Source organism: Perognathus longimembris, chromosome 3, assembly GCF_023159225.1.
Source record: "Perognathus longimembris pacificus isolate PPM17 chromosome 3, ASM2315922v1, whole genome shotgun sequence".
In the NCBI taxonomy this organism is placed as follows: domain Eukaryota; kingdom Metazoa; phylum Chordata; class Mammalia; order Rodentia; family Heteromyidae; genus Perognathus; species Perognathus longimembris.
In genome coordinates, this window is record NC_063163.1 from 37,718,095 (window position 1) to 37,743,534 (window position 25,440).

The following is a 25,440-nucleotide window of genomic DNA, read 5'->3' on the forward strand; positions in this document are numbered from 1 at the left end:
CACAGCGCCACTTCTGGCCTTTTTCTATATATGTGGTGCTGAGGAATCGAACCCAGGGCTTCATGTATATGAGGCCAGCACTCTTGCCACTAGGCCATATTCCCAGCCCCGATCTTATTCTTTTTTTATAGCCGCATTGTATTCTATTGTATGGATATGACAGAATTTTTTAAAATCCCATTTGGATGGACATTTGGGTTTTTCCATTCTTGGTGTTACAAACAATGGTGTGTTTCCTACTCATGTACATAAATCAACTCACAGTTAAATCCTTTGGGTAAATCCCTTTACACACAATTGATAAATCAAGGACCTAATAGGAGACTTGGCCTGCTTTTTAATGAATATGGGAGTCCAGAACTATACATTTGCCACTAAGAAGGTCCTTCAAGCCTTCTGATGATTATGTTTATCCAGGGCATCACTGAAATAGTTTCCTTGGAGCTAGCTTTACAAAAAAAGATACTAAAAGCTACCTATCATTTTATTCCAAGAAGCTTTGAAGAACAAGCATAGTATAACTGTTTAAGAATAAAGGCCCCATGGCTGGGGATGTAGCCTAGTGGCAAGAGCGCTTGCCTCTTATACATGAAGCCCTGGGTTCGATTCCCCAGCACCACATATACAGAAAATGGCCAGAAGTGGCGCTGTGACTCAAGTGGCAGAGTGCTAGCCTTGAGCAAAAAGAAGCCAGGGACAGTGCTCAGGCCCTGAGTCCAAGGCCCAGGACTGGCAAACAAAAAAAACAAAAAAAAAAGAATAAAGGCCCTGGAATCAAACTTGGATATGAAATATAGCTGTACCAGTTATTAGTTAGATAACCGTAGAAAAAATTTATCTCCCTGAATATCAGATTCTCCTTTTACTCACATAAGTGGTTCTGATGGTGACACAGCACACGCTACACGCTACACAGAGATGGCCATAACATGTTGCTATCAGTATTAGTACAGTGAACTCTGCTGCTGGTATTATCATTACCACTGTTCTTACCTAAGGTGCCGAAGAAATCATTGCCTAAGAAAGGAAATCCAGGTCTGTTGGCCAGAACAATCATCCTAAAGTCAGGATGGATCACTATTACATTTTCTCTTCCATTCACATTAGCAGCATCTGAAAAACAAAATGTCTCATTATGTCATACTGATATTTAAGAATTAAGACTATATATTACAGGTTTAAAATAACATTGATCACAGTACACTATTCACAAGCTGACATGTTAAATTACTTATAGCTAATAATAATGTTTTTAAAAGCCCTAAAAACAAAAAAGTGTAGTCTACAGAACTGGGAATATAGTTTTATAACACAACAGAACAATAGTAACAAAAAGGTATATAAGTGAGGAGGGCAAAAAAGATAAAGCAGAACAGATAATAACTTCTCCCAGACACAGGAATATGTGTGTGTATGTGTATATACACACAAATATCTTACTGTATACCTATGAAACAAAATGTTCAATATTTTTCTAATTACACTGAGCTAATGATGAAATAAATCTTGCTATTATGAGCCAGAATTTAAAAATTCCAAACTGCAATTAAATAAAAGAAGTAATATATAAGTAACTGAGAAACAAAAGACTTTAAATAGGTATTTTCAGAATAGAAAAATATAAAGTTGATTGGTCTTAATGCCACTAGTGAACATTTCAAAGACACCCTCTGTTCATACAAAGAAAAACTAGGGGCTGTGGATGGAGCTCAGTGGTAAAGTAAGGACAACTACACATGAGGCTCTGGGTTTAACCAACAATAGCAAAACTAAAACCAGTGAAGCAAGATGTTGACACTAATTAATTAGTTAATTTTTTTTCACTTGACAGTCCTCAGAACCTCAAGCACTATAACACTTGAGCCATGTTTACCAGCATTTACATATCAATTTTTGGAATTAATTGCTAATATACACAGTTTAATTTAAATGAACTTAAGTTTACTGTTTGTAAATAAGCAGCCACCTAAGTTTGTGCCTTGATATCAAGAACATAAAAATCACTGTTGCTTTTCTTTCTTTTTTTAAGCATCAATTAGTTATACATGGATATTGCTTTTTAATACTTACTGGCAACAATTCGTCTTCCATCAGCTAGAATCATTTCTCCATTTTCTACTAGAGTTTTCAAAATACAGGTGACATTTGTTGGGGCTTTGTCTGCCTCATCCACTACTAGAACATGACCCAATTTTACTGCTTTAACCTTAGAAGACAGAAAAGTTAAAGAAACTGAAAGTAATCATTACTGAAACTTCATCACTTATTGCTTTGGGTGTATAATAGCTAGTTATCTACACTACTCTCCCCACAAAGTCTATCACAGTCTTGAGCAAAACTCATGTTTTGTTTCATGTAGTTCTCTTTCACATAGTTCTAAACTGCCAACTTCACAGTAGTCACTTCATTTCCCTTCAGCATTAGAGTTATTCCCAACAATATTTCACACTCTAGGAAAGGGAAAAGCATAAGAAATAGAGGAAGCAGCTGGGTGCCATGTCTCACATTTGTAATCCTAGCTACCCAGGAGGCTGAGACTTGAGGATAATTCAAAGCCAGCCCCTGGGACAGACCAGAAAGTCCTAAGACTCTAATCTCCAATTAACCACCAGAAAACCAGAAGTGGTCTTGTGTCTCAACTGGTAGAGCAGTAAGCCCAGAGTTCAAGCCCCACAACCAACAACAACGGAAGGAAGGAAGGAAGGACGGAAAGAAGGAAGGAAGGAAGGAAGGAAGGAAGGAAGGAAGGAAGGAAGGAAGGGAGGAAGGGAGGGAGGGAGGGAAGGGAGAGGAGAGGAGGGGAGGGGAGAGGAGGAGAGGGGAGGGGAGAGGAGGAGAGGGAAGGGGAGAGGAGGGGAGAGAAGGGGAAGGGAGGGGAGGGGAGGGGAAGGGAGGGGAGGAGAGGAGAGGGGAAGAGAAGGGAGGAGAGGGGAGGGAAGGGGAGGGAGGGAGAAAGGGAGGAAGGGAAGGAGGGAGGGAGGAAGGGAGGAAGGGAGGGAGGGAGGAAAGAAAAGAAATAGAGGAAGCCAAGTGTCATGGAAGTTAAGAGGAATAAGATACTACAATCAATTGTGGATATTAGAACATACTTGTTACGGCTCTTGAATTAGTGCTATAATTTAACATATCAACAGGGTTAATGATGAAGAAGTGAGTATTCAGCACAAAGAGAATAAAATTCTTGGGCATATTTACTGAAGAATAAATATGAATAATCTATGTTGGCTAAAATAGAAGTTAAATGTAAGAAAAGAGAGAAAAGGCTCTGGAAACATAGATTGAGTTTATACCACAAAGGACTTGGTTGCCAGACTACTTAACAGTGTATAACCTCTACTTAGGAGTTCTAGTAGCAGTATGCAAAATAGACTAAAAGATCATTATAAGAACTTGGTTAAAAAAAGATTTGAGGAGCAGGTTGGGGTAGGCATGGAAAAATAGAGATAAAATGTATTAGACCAATCTGACAAGCTCTGCAAAGGTAGAATCTTGCAACTACTTGGATAGGAAAAGGGTAAGAAAGAGACCTCGGTCTTCAGTGTCTTGTGAATATGGATGTTATGGAAAAGAATGAAAACTCAATATTTTTTAGAAGGTATAAAGGAGGACTATATAGTATTGACTTGTAATTTTAAGGAAAGATAACTACTAAAGGGATCCATGATGTTTCATTTGTGCAAAGAAGTTCTCTGCGCCCAGGGACATTCCTGGTAGTCTTGATTTCTTTGGGTCTCAAGTGGGAAGTTGAGGAGTGGATCTTCCCAGCAACCCCAAAACTTAGCTACTATGTTAATAGTTAAAACCGTTTAATTTTTCTATATTTACTAATTTCAAGCTAGACATTTAAAGACAATACTTTAAAAAATATTTTCTAGAAATCAATAGAGAATTGTGTTACTCACTAACACAGAACAGAATAAGAAAACAGGTTATATTCAATAATTTGTATTTAAATATCTATTCCTAAAATGGCACATGAATGCATTCTAGTTAGAGGGAAATATTTTCAAATCTATAGGAGATTCCTATATACTCAAAGGCTGGAATAGAGATATCACTCAAAAAATACTTTAAAATACTCATATAATTGGATTACCAACCAAAGGTGAGTCTTCATACACAATTAGTCCATCTTTAACTGAAGGCTGAAGAGTAAGACTTTGTACTGTGGTGTCCCTAAAGTTAAACCAAAATATTTCAGTTAGAAAGGAAATAAACTGATGTGTAGTCATGAATAAAATACAATATGAGTATTTATTTTTAATTTTTTGTTCATCATCCTACTTCCCCCAAGGGAAAAAAGGAGCAAATGCAATTCCACCTGGCAACAGTATTTTGTTGATTTAATATAAATTACCACATTTGGGAATTAATACAGGTTTACCTGATTACTCTTGTTTTCTTTCTGGTAATCACTTTTGTGATCATTTCATGCCTCAAAATCATCTCTTGAGTAAGAGGAGACATTTTTAAGTATATTCCTACGATATGTAATAATTATTTTAAAAATAATTTTGATGGCAAGTTTGGCAATAACTACAGTGCTGACTTGGCCAATTAAATAAGGCAAGTGTTTGAATCACACAATCAGATCCAAACTAACATGACTAGGGTGAGAGATAGGTACGTCACACCACTCACTCCAAAGACACAGAAGAATTATTTCATGAGTTTTTAACATTTCTGCTAGAATTGGGGACAATCAATCTCTCTCTCTCTCTCTCTCTCTCTCTCTTCCTCTCTCTCCCTCTCTCTCTCCCTCCCTCCCTGTGACATGCACACACAAACATACACATACATGTAAAAATTGTGTTAGCAATGGAATTTTATGCCTCTATCAGAAAGAATGACATTGTCCCATTTGTAAGGAAATGGAAGGATTTGGAAAAAATTATCCTAAGTGAAGTGAGCAAGACCCAAAGAAACATGGACTCTATGGTCTCCCTTATTGGGAATAATTAGTACAGGTTTAGGCAAGTCATAGCAGAGCATCACAAGGCCCAATAGCTATACCCTTATGAACACATAAGATGATGCTAAGTGAAATGAACTCCATGTTATGGAAACAATTGTTATATCACAGTTGTAACTACTTTCAATGTCCCATGTGTATCTGTAGCTTCTATTATTGATGATGTTCTTCTATCACCTTCCTGTGGTTGTACCTACACTATCTCTGTAATCTTATCTGAGTATATTGGAAACCATGTATACTGGTATTGGAACTAGGAAATTGAAAGGGAATACCAAAATTGAGAGACACAGGGTAAAAAAAGACAAACAACTACAAAAGCAATACTTGCAAAACTGTTTGGTGTAAGTGAACTGAACACCTCCGTGGGGGGGCAGGGGGAAGGGAAAGGGGGAGGCGGGAGGGGGGTATGAGGGACAAGGTAACAAACAGTACAAGAAATGTATCCACTGCCTAACGTATGAAACTGTAACCTCTCTGTACATCAGTTTGATAATAAAAATTTGGAAAAAAAATTGTGTTAGATGAAAGCTGACTATCTTTGAATTAATAAGTGATCCTATAACATCAGTAAGTCTGAGTTAGATATACTTATGTTTAGAAGGGATAGGCTAGTCCAGGGAATAAGAACAGATGGTTTCCTGATGTGTTAAATCTAATTCCTTTGAACAACTAAATACAGACAATAAAAATATAATTATAAAACAAGAATTGATGGTTTAGGTCCGGCATCTACTCCAGTGGAGTTAAATTTGACTTAACTATTGTAGTGGTTAACATCTACATTAGAATTCTCATTTCTCACAGCCAGAGAAAGTATGTGAGCAAAATAATTGGTGATGCTTACAATTTTGAAATTCCTATCTTATACCCAGCTTACAAAGATTCTCCCTATAAAGGCAGAAATGTGATGGGGTTTCTTAGTTAATTGCTGTGTCTGGCCCACTGCCATTCCCCACTCTCTTCTAAGCTTCCAACCCTGATCCTGGCCCTCTGGGGGCTTACCACCCACCCCACAATCAACAGCTTCCACAATTTACAAAGAACAGATTCCAAAGAATTATTTTATCTTCATCAAAAAAGTCAAATCAAAATAAATATGACTGAAAATAAAGTAGTGGGAAGCACAAAGGAAAGAAAAGATGTATTGCGATAATTTAACAGTGCTTTTCAACTTTTGGTATGAAGAAAATGTTTGTTGCACAACATTATGATATCTATTTTCTATATCCACTTGTGTTATAAATTGAATGTCAGATATACTTCATACTGCTTTTTGCTTACAAATTAGCTTTTAGCTTGTGACAAATTAATTAACTCACTTAAATTCACTGTTAATATTCTAACAATAGAGAAGGGGGTTGGTGAGGAAGAGAAAAAAGATGTGTTCACACAGACTTTTATAGTAACGTAATGAATTTCTCACCTCAGCTCTCACATATCTAATGGGCAACAACATGACATCTTCCAGCACTGAAAATGGGGAAAAAAACTCCTGCCTCACTGTCAGTAGCACAAAAATTCAGTTGTTACCTTAACAATTATAATGTTTCAGAGCAGATTCAGAGCAGATTAAGAATTGTAAATTCAAACTGAATTCTAATTTTTAAAAGGGCAAAGAAGTTACTCCCTAACATTTGAATTCTGGTAGTACACACCTGTCAAATTAGATTTCTTAAAACACTTTTGTGCTAGAAATAAAACCTATTTCTTGTGGAACAACCACAATTCACACACAATTTTCAAAAGAGACTAAAATGAGGATAAACATAAATGGAAAATATGACCTTGAGTGGAGTAGTCTATAAGAAAGAAGAATTTACAGGATAACAGAGGGCTTGGTTCTGTTCCTATCACTGATACTTTTATCTACATTAAAGGAAAAGCAGAAGCCAGTAAAACATGGAAAATGATACTGGCTGGCTTGTATTTTTGAACTATGAGCTAATAAAAGCACAGAATCAACAATTTCAACAATACTGGGAAGACAAGATAGTTAAAACATGTGTAAGTCATATTTTTTTTTAGTTTAATAAAGAGGTGGTTTTCTAGTCTCCAGTAATGGTTGGTAAATTAATTAGAGTATTCAGCTAATTGTTGACATTTATGTTATCACCAATTAATTGTTCACACCTCGTACCAGCTGTCTATTATTAATTAAACTTGCATCAGTAAGTGAACTAAGATACTGTGTTAAACTCTATTCTTCTTTTAACACTGTGGCTTTACTTTTTTTGAAACTGGAGTTATTAATGCTTCAGTAGTAACTTCACATGATTCCAGATGCAATAGTAATTAAATTGTGTGAAGAACAGGTTTTTGTTAAAATCAAGAAAAAAAACTTGCTTCTACATAGCAAGCACATGTGTTCTCCAATGCTGTCTGTGAAGATTCAATAAGCTAATACCTTCTCATTTACTGAGCAGCAAAAATGTATCTCAGAATAGTGGTGTTTAGTTTGAGGATGACATATTAATGAGTGACATTTTAATAGATTTGGGTTAGTTTTCTTTAAGAAAAAATAATAGAAACAGCAATGAAGGAAAAAAGACATAAGAGCTTCCCACAGCAGACAAAAGTCTCCTTTAACACTTTATATTTCATTGAAATAAAAATAGCTGCAGGATATCTGCAATTTCTTCAACAATATAGGCCAAATATAAGAAAGGAAAGACAGATGATAGCTCAAAAGAACAAACATATTTGTTCAATAAAACACAGAGAAATGAATTGGGTGCCTGTCGCTTTTCCCTGTAACTCTAGCTACTCAGGAGGCTGAAATCTACAGTTCAAAGCTTTCTTGGGTAGGAAAGTCTATGTGACCCACTAACAAACAAAAAGCCAGAAGTGGAACTGTGGCCCAAGTAGTAGAGTGCTAGCCTTGAGGGGAAAAAAGAAATCTCAAGGACAATGTACAGGTCCTGAGTTCAAGTCCTAGGCACAACATGCACGCATGCATGCACCCCACCCCCACACATACGCATACACACACACAATAGACAAAAACACACACACAAAGAAATAAAGTGATTTTGAAAATAGAAGTAAATGCTAATCTTTTTACCAATAAGAGAAGTGAAATCCTGTTGAAAGCTACCTTTCAAGTGAAGAAGAATTTACATCATTATCAAAAATACAATTTTTTTTCTTTTTTTTTTTTTTGCCAGTCCTGTGGCTTGGACTCAGGGCCTGAGCACAACCCTGGCTTCTTTTTGCTCAAAGCTAGCATTCTACTTTTTGAGCTACAGCGCCACTTCTGGCTTTTTCTGTTTATGTGGTGCTGAGGAATGGAACACAGGGCTTCATGCATGCTAGGCAAGCACTCTAGTGCCAAACCACATTCCCAGTAGCCCAAAATACAGTCTCTACAGGCCAGGTGTGCTAGCACAAGTCTGTAATTTCATTTACCCAATAAGTAGAGAAAAAAAGATCCTAACTGGAAGTTAGTCCAAGAAAAGTATGCAGGGGACTCTACCCAGAAACAAACCCAAAGCAAGAAGACTGGCTTGTAGCTCAAGTGGTAGAGTACTTTGTCCCAAGTTCAATCCCCAGGGGTGTGTGTGTGTGTGTGTGTGTGTGTGTGTGTGTGTGTGTGTGTGTGTGTGTGTGTGTGTGTGTGTGTGTGTGTGTAATGTTCATTCTAAAATAAATAATAGAATAAAAGTAAAAAGCATTAATAACAAAACAGTACTATGTACAAATTAGTTTACAAATTAAGTCTTTTGCAAAAATTCTAGACTTTCTTCTGAATAGCAACACATGACTCTCCTACCTCTGCCTGCGAAGATAAATTTATTTTGTTATATTGGGAAAGAAATTTCCTCTAATTCTCTAACAAGTCATGTTGCCATCCAATCTTTTAAAAAGACATAAAATAAAAATAAGCCTATGACTATTGGAAGGTCCACTTAAAAACGAGCATGGGACTATATCTGAGTACCTCTAGCTTGGTCAATTTGTTAACCCCCTAAAAACCTAAGATCACTCATCTCTACACTGAGAATTCATAGAACATAGGAGCAAATACACTGAGTAAAAGTAAGGAACCTGCAAGGAAAGCGAGAAGCAGAGGGAGAATGAGTCTTATTACCCAGTGCTCTGAATACTTTGAGGGAAAAGTCATTTTAGAAAGAAAAAAAAGCAAAATATTATTTCTGCCAAAGTGACTGAAAAGTCTCCAACTCTTAAAATAGTTGTTTTGGAGGACACACAGCTTACTTAATGGTCAATCATTCTTTGCTAATACATCCAGATACAAAAACTCCTAACAGACTATAAAGGGAAGGAAGACCTTGGGGATAATATTTATGCAAGAAAATCTGCTAGGGTGCAATGTGTTGCAGTTGTTCAGAAGTGGGTTCTTGCTGGGAACCACAGGCAGAAAATCGACACAGGCAAAAGTCACTTGGTGGCAGCTTACCCATACCATGTCTTCTGCTGTTAGTGATGCAGTGTTTAAAAAGAAAATCTTCCAGTAGTCAAAGCCATAACTACAAAGTCTTCCCCAAACCTATGGAGTTTTCTAAGTTGTCTTTAGAAATAAATAAAAACAAATCTCTAATGACATACAGATAACTATGTCTCTTTTTCACTTTCTTTTTTTCTTTGATCTGTACTCTATTTTGTTTTGTTTTTTGCCAGTCCTGGGGCTTGAACTCAGGACCTGAGCACTGTCCCTGGCTTCTTTTTGCTCAAGGCTAGCACTCTACCACTTGAGCCACAGTGCCACTTCTGGCTTTTTCTATATATGTGGTGCTGAGGAATCGAACCCAGGGCTTCATGTATACAAGGCGAGCACTTTACCAATAGGCCATATTCCCAGCCCCTTGATCTGTACTCTAAACCAAGATCTTCAGCTTGAGAAATTTTAGGGACTCACAATGACCTAGTTTCTTTGCAGGAACTTCATTTCCTCCTTTAAAAAAATTTTTTTGACAAAAATAAAACAGTGCACAGCTTTTTACTTGAATAGAAAATATATTTTTGAATCAGTTTTTTTTTTTTAAGGAGAAGAATGGATTGAAGACAAAAATATGGTGGTATACACAGAGGTAGCCAGGGGAAAAGGCTAATGATTTTCTCCACAGAATAAATCCTTATCAGAAAATAGAGTACATAGCAATTTATGTTTTTAACAGATTTACCAATTAACTACATAAAATGTTATAAAGATTAAAAATTAGTAAATCACTTTTTCATATCATGACATTTCAGTCTTTCATTCAACAAAGCAAATTATTAGGCATGAAGTGTTAGGCATGAGAAATTCAGAGATCTTGCTCTCTGGAAGTGCACATGGCAGATAAGGAGAAAGCTATAGGACGATGAAATACAATTCACATCAGAGGTGATAAAGGCTATCACAGAAGTCAAAACAAAGTTTAATGGGGACCCAGAGGAAAAGGAAATTCAATCTGTCAGAGGAAGACAAGCTTCTGGAGATAGAATCAGATTTGTTCTATCAATGGGCAGGGATGGGTGGAAGGTGTGTTCAGGCAGAGCAAGAGTTTAATGTCAAACTTGGGAGACGCAAGAGAAGTTTCCGGAAACACAAAATGATACACCATATCTAGAACATAGTTGTGGGGAGGGAAGAGACTGGACAGTTAGGACAAATCTAGAGTTTTCAGTCTTAAATATACTAGAGTCAGACTTTCATTTCATGGGAAACGTGAATCCATCAGAGGGTAGTCATCTATCCATTTCAGAGGCAGAACTCTTTATGGATGTCTCAGTGATGAATAGGAATAAAGACATTGCATGTCCTCATTTGTTTACTAGATGCTTATGTAACACTGGCTATTCTTAGACCTCATGCTGGAAGAAGGCTGTCAAACACCTATCCTTCCCTTTAAGGAGAGCTCACTGGCCAGCCTGAAGACAGGGGCAATGACATGTAATTGTGATACAGAATGACAGACACACTAGCAGAGCCTGTTCTAGGTCAGTGGCCTTAAATTTATCAACAATAAAAGTTGTTTTGCAAAACACACACTCTGAAACATGTAAAAAATAATACAAACAAAAAACTATGAGCTAAAATTACCTTAAACATACTCTTGAATTTTTTTTTTTTTTTTTTTTTTGGCCAGTCCTGGGCCTTGGACTCAGGGCCTGAGCACTGTCCCTGGCTTCTTCCCGCTCAAGGCTAGCACTCTGCCACTTGAGCCACAGCGCCGCTTCTGGCCGTTTTCTGTATATGTGGTGCTGGGGAATCGAACCTAGGGCCTCGTGTATCCGAGGCAGGCACTCTTGCCACTAGGCTATATCCCCAGCCCTGAAGACATTTTCTTAACAGGAAAAGCTTCGACAATAGACTTAATGCTGCTGGGAGTAGGAGTCATTGAAAGGATCCTACCTTTAGTGGAGAACAGCAAGTTTAGTGGTTGGAAAAATAGGGAGATGAAAAGGAGATACAAGGGATTTTTAACAAAGAAGCTACATCAATAGACCAGGCAAGTGACAAGGAATGGAGCACAGCATGCTGACGCCAATCACTGTTATTTCCCAAGGCTTAGATTGCTGCTAGTCCCCATACCTAGTCCTCACACGTTTGCTATTGGCTAGAGCTCGAATGGTCACTAAACCACTCTCTACTCACTAATCTGAAAAGGACTGGCTCTTCTCTTCAAGATCCAACACATGTTCGGTCAATGTACCTCCTGAACCTCTAGAAGAGACAAAGTTGCTAAAATTCGCATCTTGCAGCAAATTCCAGCATCTTTCTGAAAATAGTCACCAGTGTAAAACGTAGTGAGTTCCATTCCTTAGTCTCCTATTTTCTTCCAATTCCATAATCCTTTAAATTTTTGTACATCATTTTCATTTTAGCATTCATATTTCCCTGTATACTAAGCCATTTATTTATTATATATTTCACCACTAGAAAGAATGCCTCATGTCAACATGACTTGTCTATCCTGATTATTTGCTCTGTTCGCTAGGCCTAGAATATTGGGGAAATAACAAGAGCTCAGATCTTTTATCTCAACAGCATTGACCTCTTAATGATGACAGCTAAACCTTTCTTCAGAGAATTCTCCTTCCAGCAATGCCTGGGAGTTCCCAAATCTTCCATCCCATCTTCATTAAGGGAAACACGTTGCTCTGCTCTCTTACTTTCAGGTGGGATAATCAAGTAGCATCCTTCACACTGAAGCTCCTCATGAACAGGCTGAGGCCATACTTCACCTACAACCTCCTCTGCCCAATCTACCTGACATCTATTCTCTACAAGCTTCACCTTATGAAATCATTTACATGAACATCTTCATGAAGAATGCCTTCTCTGATCCAAGAGAATCCAACCCTAGATTATCTAATGACTAATTTGCCAAATTCACATAGTAATGGTCTGGAACTCATAGACTTGTATTGAGCAGTAACAAGTTACAAGTTGAGAACAGCTTACAACAGTGAGGCACGTGGTAAACTCTATGTAAGTGATGGTTAAATAAAGAAACAAAAAGAAGACAGGGATTCAAATGGACTTAAATATCAAGTAGAGAAAAATCAAAGATTATCATAAACCTAAAATGTACACAGAACAATTTGAGGTATATGTGTAATTCGTTTGGTTAAAAGGAGGAAGTAGAAGGCATTCTTCATGGGAGAACCACTGTCCCACTGCTGCTCCAAATTCTCTAAAGGTTTATTCAGATTCATCCCTGGAAAGATGAGACAGAAGTTTTTCTGTAGCTGCTGCTGTCTTGCATGTCTCTGCTCTGATAGCTCTTAACAACACTGAGACTGCTGTGAGGGCTCCATCACATTTTGTCCATGAGACAGCCCTGACTTTTCCTATTTTTCTACCAAAACTTCACTCTGCCCTCTGGGACTTTGTGAGTTTCAAAATTTATTCTGTCACATTCAGTTTTACTCAGTTGGAGGAAAGCCTGAGCATGAGTATGCTGTGCTTCATAGAGTAATGCCATCAGTGACCCTGGGATGTTTGATTTTAAGAGGGCTAATAGTAGAGTTTTACACTTAATTTTCCATGTCTTTTACTAATCTGTTCAGTTTCACAAGGAAAAAAATAAACATATCATGCAAAGCTAGATGGTTTATAAATAATCAACTGTAATGTAATAATTTAACCCCTACTCTGGTTACAGCACTTACATGATACAGTCTTAGGAGTTGAAATGGCTTTTAAACTTAAAAATATCCTCAAACTCTCTAGTAGTCAGAGAAGTATAAATTAAAATCACAATGAGATACCAGTTTTTGCCCATGACACTGGTAACATGGGCATAAACTTTAAAAAAAAAAAGTTTTGATAATGTCAGCTGTTGGCAAACTGTGGAAAACCAATTATTGTTTCCCAACATTCCTTTTCTTCTTTAGTCAACCCTTCACCCAGCCCACTAATTTTTGGCTGAGCCCCTAACGACTTCAGAATAAAGACTTTATTTTCTAATCAGTCTTGCATACTCACCATTTGATGAAGGTCTATCCAGCTAATAGGTAGCTAATAGCTTATGAGCAGATATAGATTACTCAAATTCCAGGAAACATTTTTTATAAATGTCAGGGGAAGGAGGCATAACCTTGTCTCCCTCTCCTTCCTTCTGAGGGGATGTATGCAGATGTTATGGCTAAAATCAGTCGTAATAACATATATTAAAATTTAAAAACTGCTGTATTGACCCTGAGGTAGAAAAACCTCCGGAGTATCAAAAGCGGAAATGATTTAAAATATTGTCTGAGTGTTGCTAAAGAAGATTACTTTAATAATAATACCCCCTTTCTGTTCTCTACTTAGAAAAATTTACTTATTCATAAAGACATAGTTTGAGAGCCACCCTCTCCAGGTATCTTGCTTTGTCAGAGGGCTGAATGCTTCTGCAGGCTGCCATAGGCCCTTCATATGCCTCTTTCACATGGCAGTATAAATGCTCACCACAGAGCACCTCCAGGTCAACAACAGTATCCTCATCTGTATATCAGTATATCTGTATATCAGTGCCTAAGCCAGTTTCTAGCAAGTAGAAGGACTGTGTTGTTTTGTCTGAAACTGAATTTAGGGCCTCACCATTTGGCTAGGGTGGCATTCTAGTATATGAATAAGTGTCATATCTTGATTTCTTTTTGGCTCTGGTTAATTTTGAGATAAGGTACTTTTTGCTTTTTGCCTGGGCTGTGATCCTCCTATTTGTGCTTTCTGACACAGCTATTATAACATACATGTACAACCACTCCTAGATTTTTTTTCTGTTGAAATAAAGTCTTATGTTTTGCCAAAGTTGGTCTTGAAATATGACCCTGCCAAACTCTGCCTCCCACGTAGCTAGCATTACAGGCACAAGCCACCCATACTCAGACAAATAGAAGGAACTTGATAAAGACAAATTTAATGGATAAGTTTACATATGAACAAACCAGACTCTTGCCTTCAAAAAGCTCCCTGTTTAGCGGATGAAGCATGATTGGGAAAAGTAAGGAGTGGACAGCAGATATTAAAAGTTACCATAGGCTGTGTATCTCTTATGTGAAATGAAATTCTTGGAACATGAAGTGTTTCAGTATTGCAGAGTTTGATTTTGGAATATTGGCATAGACTTTATCAATTGAACAGTCCAAAAAATACCCACAAATCCTAGGTACACAAAATCTGTATAGCTATCATGTCAATTTTTTAAAAGCTGGAACATTTTTTTTTTGAGTTAGGGATGTTCCACATATATAATGTAAGTCAAAATTAGATAAGAAAGTTAGATATACAAGTATTCCCAAATGTTTAGCTGCCTAAAAGTGCGTGACTTTGTGTTTAGTTCACTGCATACATTCCATCATTTAGTCTTCAGAGCTACCTGCAAAAATTACTTCAGTCTGAAAGGTAAAGAAACTAGGACTCAAGGAGTTCAAGGTCACACAAAAGTTAGTTCAGACAAGATTTGATCTCCAAAATTCACATTCTTTCTATAGAGATTGGGAGTAAGAACTCTGTATGAAATAATAAGAAAGGTTCCAAGTAAAATCACTACAGAAAACTTGGAAGGGCTGGGGAGAAATTGGGTAATTTTAGGTAAAGGGATAAAGATAGACATGGGTTCAAGTTCAGTACTTGTGAATAGCATCCAGAATCACCAGGTCCACAATAATGTGAGCATATGTGAGGAAAAGTGTATTACAAGAGAAAGTCAAGGCTATACTGGGAGAACTGGAAAATCTGTATTTCCAGTGGGGTTTACTAGTAGAAAAACAGTCAAGACAATAAATAGCTGATGCTAATACCTGTGCTGTCATCCTCATAGCTGTGAGGATAGAAAATGGAGAAAAAATCCATTATTTCAAAGATCTGATCTTAATACAGATATGTACTTTTATCCAAAGAAAAAAAAATGTAAACACAGAAGTTAAAATATTCAACTATCATCTGACATATCAAATGGACATCACAGAAAATTAAATGCATTTCACAAATGTGAGCCACATTGCCTTTTCTACTTGGAACATAGACCATCAAAAGTAATTACATCCATTAATCTTTTAAATTACTTAAATCATCCTCTTAAGACCAGATCTTGATTTTAACTAAATACACAAATTGTCCAGCTTATTCATTTTATAAATATGATCATCAAGACATAAGATGACTATACTTAAAAGACTGCAAGTCTATGTTTGGTGACAGTTTAATTGTCAGATGATGTTTGGAATGGCTCTTATAACTAATCTTGTTCACATGACATCCATAAAATAAATTGAGAGTGACTGATTATAGATGGAAACACCACAAATCCATTAGAAGGATTCTAAAATAAACAAAGTAAAGACCATAAGTAGATCATCTACAGATCAGAAAAGTCCGAAACATTTTTTTTTTAGACTGCTATTTTTAGGCCTTTTAAACAGATGTTTCCCTTAAAGCAATTTTAGGAGCTTAAGTTTCATGGCACATGTAGCCCGAACACTATGTAACAAAAAAAAATTCCCCACATTGAAATTAGTGGGAATGTCAGTCTCATTGGTGAAAATATAGTATATATTTTAAATTAAGCCTTTTTATTTCCAATTTTACAAAATAAATTACATATCTAATGTTGTTAGATAGATACATAGGACTGTTAGATGAATTGCATTTCTAATAATATTACCAATAAATAATGAACCAATAGATGCTATAAAATAAAAGCATTTAACTTTGAAATTTTTATTACATTTGAATTTCAAAAATCTTGAAGCGAATAGATTTTACATTTATTTAGCTAATATTGGAATTACTCCAGAATATAAATCAGCAGCTTATAACTGCATTCTTTTATGGACCTTTGTTACTTCATGATGAAGTGGTGATATTAAAGGCATTTGAGACAGGAAGTAATAAATGCTGTATCCAATCCTCTAAACTTCTAAATGTGTGATGAATATCCATGTTCTTGACTAATTAGAGATGATAAACTTGAGATCCAAAGAGAGGCTCAGAAACAGCCTTAAACACACAGGATAATTTAAAGACTGAGAATCTTTCTATTGATTCTGCTTGAGATCCACTGATCTTCCTTACATCCATGGCTTTATGTTTTACATCAATTGGAGGAGTTCTCACTACCTCTCTTTAGATATAGTTCCATCCCATTTTGTCTCCTCCTTTCAAGACCTCAGTTGGTGTATGTGAAACTGGTCTATTTAAGGTGGTAAACTCTGCTGAGAATTTCTAATCATCTCTCATTTGTTTATTTCCCCCCTTTAAGTGCTCAACTACATTTAAGGCAACTGTTTTCTAAGTCCTTGCCTGCTAATTCCATGGTTTTACATTTTTGCATCTGTTGATCAGTTTTCCTGCTTTTGTGCTTCTAACAATTTTGTCTTAAAGGCTTGACATTAGAAATGTCATGATGCTAAGTGTTGGGAGTTTTCAGACCTAGTAAACATAAGCTAAAATTTATATTTCAATCTTCTAGATTTTCCAAGGCATTCCTCCGTGTTTTCTCAAATATCCATTCATTTTTTTCTTTTTCCTTTCTCTTCTCTCCCTATCTCCTTCTTCTTTCTTCCTTCCACTCACTCTCTTATAAAGGTTCCTTTTGGTAGAAAGATGCTGTTCCCCTTGAGTCATGCTTCTACCCCTTTTGCTTTAGTTTATTTCTGGATAGGGTTCGAGTTTCTACTCTGCCAGTTGGAATACCATCCTATACATATCTCTGGTATAGCTGGGGTTATATTATGTATGCTAACCACCATGCCCATCTTAGCAGTTGAGATGAGTTCTCCCTGTCCTCAAACCTTGACCTCCTGATCTCTGTTTCCTAAGTAGCTGGGATAATAAGTATGATCCGCTAAGCTCAGTCCCATTCTTTTTCTTTTTCAAACCATTCTGTATGAGAAAGAACTTCCAAAATAATGGAAGTTTATTGATAAACTTTCTTAGGGCAGATTAGAGTTGCTTTTATTATATGGAAAGGCCAATCCTATATCTAAAGCATAAGCTTTCTAAGATGTCCTCTGAGTATTAGGAATACTTAATGAAGGCTCTTGATCATGTTGGAGCTGTACTACTGCTGCTCAGTGTTCTTTCCCAAGTGCACGTGATTGTAGTTCTATACTGTACTAGGGTTAATCAGGTACCATTATTGTCAAAGCCACGGGTATAAAATCCAAGAGGAAGCTTATGGCTATATTTGATCTTTCCATGGTTCTTTTCTCTTTGTCCTTTGACTACCCTCCTTCTATCCTCCACAATTCTCTCTCAGAAACCAGTACTTATTGACAAAAACAAAAAACAAAAACAAATAGGAGGGTCATTCCTGTAACTCAATCCAACTTTCTTTCAGTTACAAAGTACATTTTATCTATCATGACTAGGTTGTTTGATACTTAGTATATTTACTGAAGTTCCTACCTCTCCTTTTTAGATTATGACAGTTCTGCTGCTTACATATTATTTTTTAACAGTCAGAATAGGTTCACTGATGAAGCTAAAATTATCCATGTTGAGAAAGTTTATTTTTTTCAAAACTATTCTTGAGCCAGTACTCTGACCATGCACAACTGCTTTAAGGAAGAAAAGAAACAAACATTCTTCATCTACCTTTCAGTCCTCTTTACCTCCCACCTGAGACACACATGGCTGTTGTTTCTCTCTGAGCTACTTGAGCATCTTGTGGAAGAAAGTGCTTAGGCTCAATGTGTTTTTCTTCTAAATTAAGGGCCTCAGGGCTGATGAGATCTATTCCTAGAATGTAATGTTCCTTACTCTCTGTCCATGAAACAATCTATTAATTCATGTTTACAAAGCATTAATCACTTTAAAAATAAATGGTTGGTGAGGGAAGGGGTGACATTGTCCAGAAATGTACTCTTTACCTCACTTATGTAACTGTAACCCCTCTGTATATAGCCTTTACAATAACTATAAAGAATTTTAAAGAAATATGCCAGATAGATACATACTACCTAAAAAAATAAATAGTTGCATGGTATTATTAGCTTTTAAGGAAAAGAGAAATAAGAGTAGGAGGAGTATGAATGAAACTGGTTTACAAAATGAGCCTTTCAAAAAGTGTCTTTAATTTGTACTAGGAGAGAGATGGACTATTTAATCAGATTTTAAGAGCTGGTGGCTCAAATGCTCTTACCTATGCAACTGGATATATTCCCGGGGTCTGTTGAGCAGGTGAAGAAACCGGTCAACAATCTTGTTTTTGCCAACTCCCTGCAATTACAAAGTTTGCTTTAAATAGAAAGATACTTTAGTTTGCAGGTTATATTTCTACCAAACCAGAAAAATATTTTACGAAAACCTACTTTATCAAGAGTATAGTGTTTTAGTTTGTTGTTAATGAACATCAAACAAGAATTTTACACAACCCATTTTCTAGGGCATAAATGTTCCCAAGAAAAACTTCTAAACATACTGGCTCCAAGCTATTCTTATTTAAAAGGAAATGCCTAACTTATCATCTTATTTATACCTTCACTTCTTTTTAAAATAACTTTACAGGGGCTGGGGATCTGGCTCAGCAGAAGAGCACCCGCCTGGCGAGCGCGAGGCCCCGGGTTTGGTCCCCGGTTCCGGAAAAAAAAAAAATCACAAAACTAAAATAACTTTACACTGAAGCCTGGGCATTACAGCAAGATATCAACTATTTCAGTTCTAAGAATGGCACCAAAAGGTGATCAAATATGTAGAAAAAAAGTAATTTTTCTCTTCAGTGATTTTTCTCATACTTCAGAAGCATGGTTTTCAGTTACAGGAAGATAATATAAAAATAGAAACATAATTTCCTGCTTTAACAAAGCACTTATCTTTTTATTCCCTCTTTCCAATCCTCTAAAATCCTGGGACCCCAATATCCAATATATACAAGGAACTCAACAAACTAACGCTTTCCAAACCTAATAAACCAATCATTAAATGGGCAAAGGAGCTTAGGAGAAACTTCTCAGAAGAATAGGTAAGAATGGCTAACATGGCTCTCTCTCTCTCTCCCTTCTCTCCGGCCATGGATCACCTCGGCCACAGGCCAGCAGTCGGTAATAAACTTTCTCTCCTGCCTGAATACCGCGTGGCATTCTCCTTTACCGGCTACCTACTTTAAAAAACCTAACATATATGGTGCCGTGACTCGAATAGGGCTTAAGAGTCAGGACAGGCGGAATTCCCATCTATTTTTCTTCTTTTTCTGGGAGTATCCCCAGTCCTGACGCCCTTTTTCCGCGAACCGAACTGCTGCGAGTCACCACGCAGCACTTTTCACTAATACCATTGCTGGCCTCCACATTCACCTCTACATCCACAGCACTTGTCTACCCTGGTGAGTGAAACTGCTGCTGCTCCGGTTCTCTGCCGCTACGTCCGCCGCTTCTGCCACTTCTGCCCCGTAAGCTCATCCACTCACCAGGCACCTCCCTCCCGTGCTTTTTGGGTTTTGCATCACAGTCACACCCAAGCCAGGAAACTGCTAGCATGCCTCTTGACAGTGCAATGAGGCCTGCTCGAAATACTCGCACAGATACAGTTTTTGCCACTGCAATGGTAAATGGTTAGAAGTCACTTATATTCAGGCTCTCTCTCTTTCTCTTTTTCTCCCTCTCTCATCTTCCTGCTTACTTGCTTACTTTATAAAATTCTCAAGTCGTACCATCGTGTGTGCCTTGCTCACAAAGCTGCCTCTTTTCACAGACCTCCGAAACTGAGGCTTGACCACCAATGTGCTTTGTCAGCAAAGATATCTAAAAGTTCTTTTCTCTAGCATTGACCACGTGGTGGATATTGGGTTTAACAGGCACCAGCTCAGGCGCCATTATGCCATGCCACGTTTTCTCTATTAGTGTGTTTGTGTCCTCCTGCCACCCTCCTCAACATGGCATCCCACTGGAGTTCATCAAAATATGGTTTCTCCATTTTATAATCTGAAAATCGTTTGCTAGCAAAATTGTTTTTCTAACCGACCACATGGTTCTAAAATATTGGGCAAAAAAAAAAGTCATTTACTATTGGAATTCCGAAAGAGTCTACTGCTGAAATTCATTTTTGCATGCTGTAAAACCTATGTGCACAGTATGTATTTGTATTCCATTTGTGTATGTATGTGTAAACGCCATTTGTTAGTATGTCCATCTAGCTATATATCTGTGCTAAAACTCATCACATCTACTGAGTTTTGTCATTGCAGAATTCTGGCAAGTATTTGGTCAGTTCTTGACAAGGTACAGGTAAGCTCTAGTCTCCTTGGTCTCCTTGTTGTTTTAATTGGAAATAAAAAAGGGCTTTTGTGGCAAAGACTCCTTGGATTGCAGTTCGAAGCCAGCCCAGGCAGAAAATATCTCTCAAACTCCATCTCCCAGCTAACCAGCAAAGAGCCAGGCTGGAAGCATGGCTAAAGAGACTTATCTCTAACAAGCCAAATGCTGGAAGTGGAGCTGTGGCTCAAGTGGTAGAGTCCTAGCCTCGAGCAGAAGTGCTCAGGGACAGTACCCAGGCCCTGAGTTCAAATCCTGTGAATGCCAATGGGGGCAAGCCATCCCAGCAACAAGCACCTAGACCCTGGGACTCAGCCAGTTCTGGGAACAAGGATCATGGAGTGGAGTAAGAGGAAAACGATTACATCCTAAATGGTGTCACTTTGTCTCGCCCTTTCAAAATTAATCAGAGCCGGGGATCAAGAGATAGTAGTTTGTCCATCTAATGTCCATACCTGAATATAAGAACTAGCCAAGTCATCCGATTTTTAATTTTGTGCCCCAAACCCTTCCATTTGCCTTAATATTTTTTTTGTCCAGCCCTTGCCTCATGAGACTTCTTCCAGGCTTCATTCAAGGACTGGCATGTACCACCAAGGGACCCTGCTGCTGGCCTTCTCCAGGAGGGGTCACATTTCTGCCTTTTACCCCTAATGCCGATGCCCCTTGCCAGCAGGAAGCAGCCAGAGAGAGTCTTCACCCTTTTTCATAACTATTAAAAGGCTGGAATGTAAGGTCCATCCCTGGAAGGCTCCATGTAGATGCCCCCACCTCATTAAGTCTCCACCCAGTTACCTGGGTAACCAGCAGACCTGGAGGCAATTACCTTCCCTTTCCCTGAGGTCACATCCTAATCCACCTGGCCACACCCCTTGCCCCTGCCCCAAATAAAGCAGGGCTGGGTGGGGGTATCTCTCTCTCTCTCTCTCTCTCTCTCTCTGTCTCTCTCTCTCTGTCTCTCTCTCTCTGTCTCTCTGTCTCTCTCTCTCTCTCTCTCTCTCTCCCTTCTCTCTGGCCATGGATCACCTCAGCCACAGGCCAGCAGTTCAGTAATAAACTTTCTCTCCTGCCTGGAAAAAAAAAATAAAAAAAAAAAAAAAGAATGGCTAACATGAAGAAATGCTCATCATCCCTGGCCATAAAAGAAATGAGAATCAAAGCAACTCTGAGATCCCATCTCACCCCAGAAAGACTGGCCAATATTGTGCATTTGAACAACAAATGTTGGAGGGGATATGGTGAAAAAGGAATCCTACTACATTGTAGGCAGGAATGTAAACTAGTACAACCACTCTGGACAGCAGTCTGGAGGTTCCTCAAAAAAATAAACATAGACCTCCTCTATGACACAGCCATACCACTCCTGGAGGTCTACCCTGAATGTCAGAAGCCAGGATAAGATAAGGAAACCTGTCCATCCATGTTTGTTGCTACACTATTCACAACAGCCAAGATATGGAAACAGTCCAGCAGCCCAGATACCCCCAAATAGATGAGTGGATCAAAAAAAAAGTGGTGCCTATATACGATGGAATTTTATACAGCCATTAGAAAGAATAAAATATTGTCATCTGCAAGGAAATGGGTGGAACTAAAACAAATCATGTTAAGTGAAGTAAGCCAAGCTCAGAGAGGCAAATAGCACATGTTCTCTCTAATATGCTGAAATTAAATCTAAAATACACTGGAATATGATAAAATATACAGGATTTTAGATATATACAGTGAAACCAAAAGAGGATACTCTTTTGCACAAAGCCTAAGTGCCTCCTCATATTTACATAAAATAATGTACATACTCAAACAAAGCCCAAGATATGGAAATCAGAGACTTCTTTTCCCCTTTTCTTCTTTTTTAGCTTTTGATGATTCTGTCTTCTTTACTTTATGTACAATGTAATTTAGAGTACATCTTTGAAAGGGTTGGAGGAAGGATACAGAACTAAAGGGAAAAAGGGTGAAAGCAGTGGAGCTCACTGGACACCAATGAAAGTGGACTATACAACTCATGGGTTTAGACAGGAGAGAGGGCCTGGGAGAGAATGAGGAAACAGAAGACACTGTATGAAAGGAAATGTACTCATTACCTTGCTTGTGTAATTGTAATCCCTCTATAAAACAATTAAGAAAATTAATAAAAAAATAAAATTCTGGGACCCTAAAACTAGAATCCAGATATAGTAATAAAAATCAAATATATGTGGTTTTAGAAGTACCGTCTTTCCTTACCACATACTGAAGACTGACTATCAAACCTATTTCCCTGTTTCAAAGTTTTCACTTACAGGTAGAATAGAATTGATGGAGGTAAATCTTCTACAAATTAGTTTTTGTAAAAAGAGTAGAAATGGTTAAAAGGCCAAGCTCTGTCACAGGCAGTGGCAATAGTAACATCAATATCTGCTAGGTTCTGTATTACACATTGCCATGTATTATTTCATTTAATCATTTCATTGAGATAGACCAGGCACCGGTGGTTCACACCTGTAAGCTTAGATCTGAGTACTATAGTTTGAAGGTAGCCTGGACAGGAAAAGTCCATGAGACTCTTATCTCCAGTTAATACCCCTCCACCCCCAAAAAACTGAAGTAGCACTGTGGCTCAAAGTGGTAGCGAAAGAGCTCAAGGGACAGCGCCCAGGCCCTGACTTCAAGCCCCAGGACTGACAAAAAAAAAAAAAAATGAAGAAAGAAAGGATTGTTTCAATCTCATAAATCAAGAATCCAAGGCTCAGAGAAGGAAAGCAATATGTTCACAATCATACTGCTAATCATAGTGGAGCCAGGACTTAAATTCAGGTGTTTATAGCTCAGATGTTCATTCTTCTAGTCCCTACATTATAGATTATGTTTCTTTCAGTTTGAAATTAATTTAGGCACTCTGGATTTTCCCCCAAATAATTAAATGGGTCATAGCAATGTGTGATGCTCTGTAGAAATAGCGGAAGCCCAGTAGAGACATAAGCACTACTGCTGGTATTTTTACTACATACACAAGTAGTGTATTGAGGGTTAGGGGAGACCAGGTCATCCCGTTTTGCTTATCATTCTATCTGAGCCCAGTATAGCACCCATCACAAATAATGTATTCAATAAATATTTAGCAAATAAATGAATACAGAAAGAAAGGGCAAATCTTCCTAAAATACAAATGATGAGCAGGGTAGTCAGAATACTGAGTAATAGAACTGCAGTGTGGCTGGGAATATGGCCTAGTGGCAAGAGTGCTCACCTCGTATACATGAATCCCTAGGTTAGGTTCCTCAGCACCACATATATAGAAAATGGCCAGAAGTGGTGCTGTGGCACAAGTGGCAGAGTGCTAGCCGTGCTCAGGCCCTGAATTCAAGGCCCAGGACTGGCAAAAAAAATAAAAAAGAAAGAAAGAAAGAAAAGAAAAGAAAAGCAATTGTTTCATAGAACTGCAGTGTGTTATAAACTTAGGAAAATTAGGAGACATTTTGTGAATTACTTTATTTCACCTACTAACGATTCAAGGTTATCAGAGCTGAATGTCAAACTAATAAAAAGCACTAAAGTGAGAATAAAGGGTCATTTCATCTTCTAGGAATTCTTTCGACATCTAACTGGATTTTGCCAAAAATAATTTCAAGCCTAGCATAGCAGCACAAAGAAGAAAAATTGTATTTTCACATTTGCATGTCAGCTTCAGCAGCTATGTAAGCTTAAAATGGCATTCTGCAATGAACATAAAAATTTAAATAGATAAAATCAGCGATTAAAATGCCTGTGGTTAAAGCTGTTTTCAATGTGGTAATTTTAGAGAAAAGCAAACATCACAAATGCATTATCATATCAGAAGCAGAAGGATTTTCTGAAACCAGTGAGTCATGATAAGCTACTACCAGGGAGTTCCTCCTTTCCCACCAGGAGAAATGCTGAATCGGCCATGCTTTTTCAAATTCTTCTTGAGCAATGTACCATTTAGGAGCTTACACTTTTCATAGATGTAGAATGAAATCACCAGCTGCCAAAAAGAAGCATTGGTGGTGTCTTTAAATGTTAGGGGGTCCAGAACCTCAGTCTCAGCTGTCTTCTTGCTCTATGAACTCTCACCTACTCTCCCAACCTCAGTAATCACATGTGGCTCACATCTCTTTCCTAAGCTCCATTAGAGAGTGCCTATTCTAGTCAACAGATCTTCTGTATCAAAGGTTCATAATGAACTCATTACCCCTACCAAACCCATTTGTCTTTCTTTTTAACTCCAATTTAACATGGCTATAAATCTTACTGCTCAATGTACATATCTTTGATTGCAATAATGGGGATGAATTTCAAGTCCTTGGGCTTGCTAGTGCTAGTGAAACTCTTACTATTTTTGATAATTTCCTTTCCCCCCTGCCTCCTAACCTCATTCAAACTGTCACTAAGATCTTTGTGATCACTGTCCATAAATTTTCTTCCTTTTCTTCCCACTCACCCTCTCCTCTTCTTGCCTTTCTTCTTGTCTAATTCATTAACTATTTTGAGTACCAGCATAAATAAGCTCAGCACTATTCTAGGTGAGTTTTTTCATATATAATAATAAATACAATAACTATGGTGCTATTGTGCTATATGGTGCCATAACAGACAATTATGCAAATCTTACCAATATCCAAGGTGAGTGTCATCCAAGATGCTTGAAGATTTAACCTAAGACTCAGAAAGGCCCACTGCAAGAGTGAAGTTTAACCTGAGGTACCAAGGATACAGTAGGAGCTCTGGGGAAGAAGAGATGGAGAGTCCCAGGTATCATGAACAATATGTGGGAAGGC

At 37.8% G+C, this 25,440-nt stretch overlaps 1 protein-coding gene across 1 annotated transcript in view; it reads right to left on the reverse strand.

Moving 5' to 3' along the window:
- Vwa8 (von Willebrand factor A domain containing 8) overlaps positions 1–25,440 on the reverse strand; it is a 258,527-nt gene that overhangs the window by 122,635 nt on the left and 110,452 nt on the right. Inside the window, exons 21-24 of the mRNA XM_048341294.1 lie at positions 18,553–18,629; positions 4,101–4,176; positions 2,071–2,206; positions 994–1,113 (exon numbers count right to left, since the gene is read on the reverse strand). Of these exons, the coding sequence (XP_048197251.1) occupies positions 994–1,113; positions 2,071–2,206; positions 4,101–4,176; positions 18,553–18,629 (409 nt within the window). The remainder of the gene's footprint in view (positions 1–993; positions 1,114–2,070; positions 2,207–4,100; positions 4,177–18,552; positions 18,630–25,440) is intronic.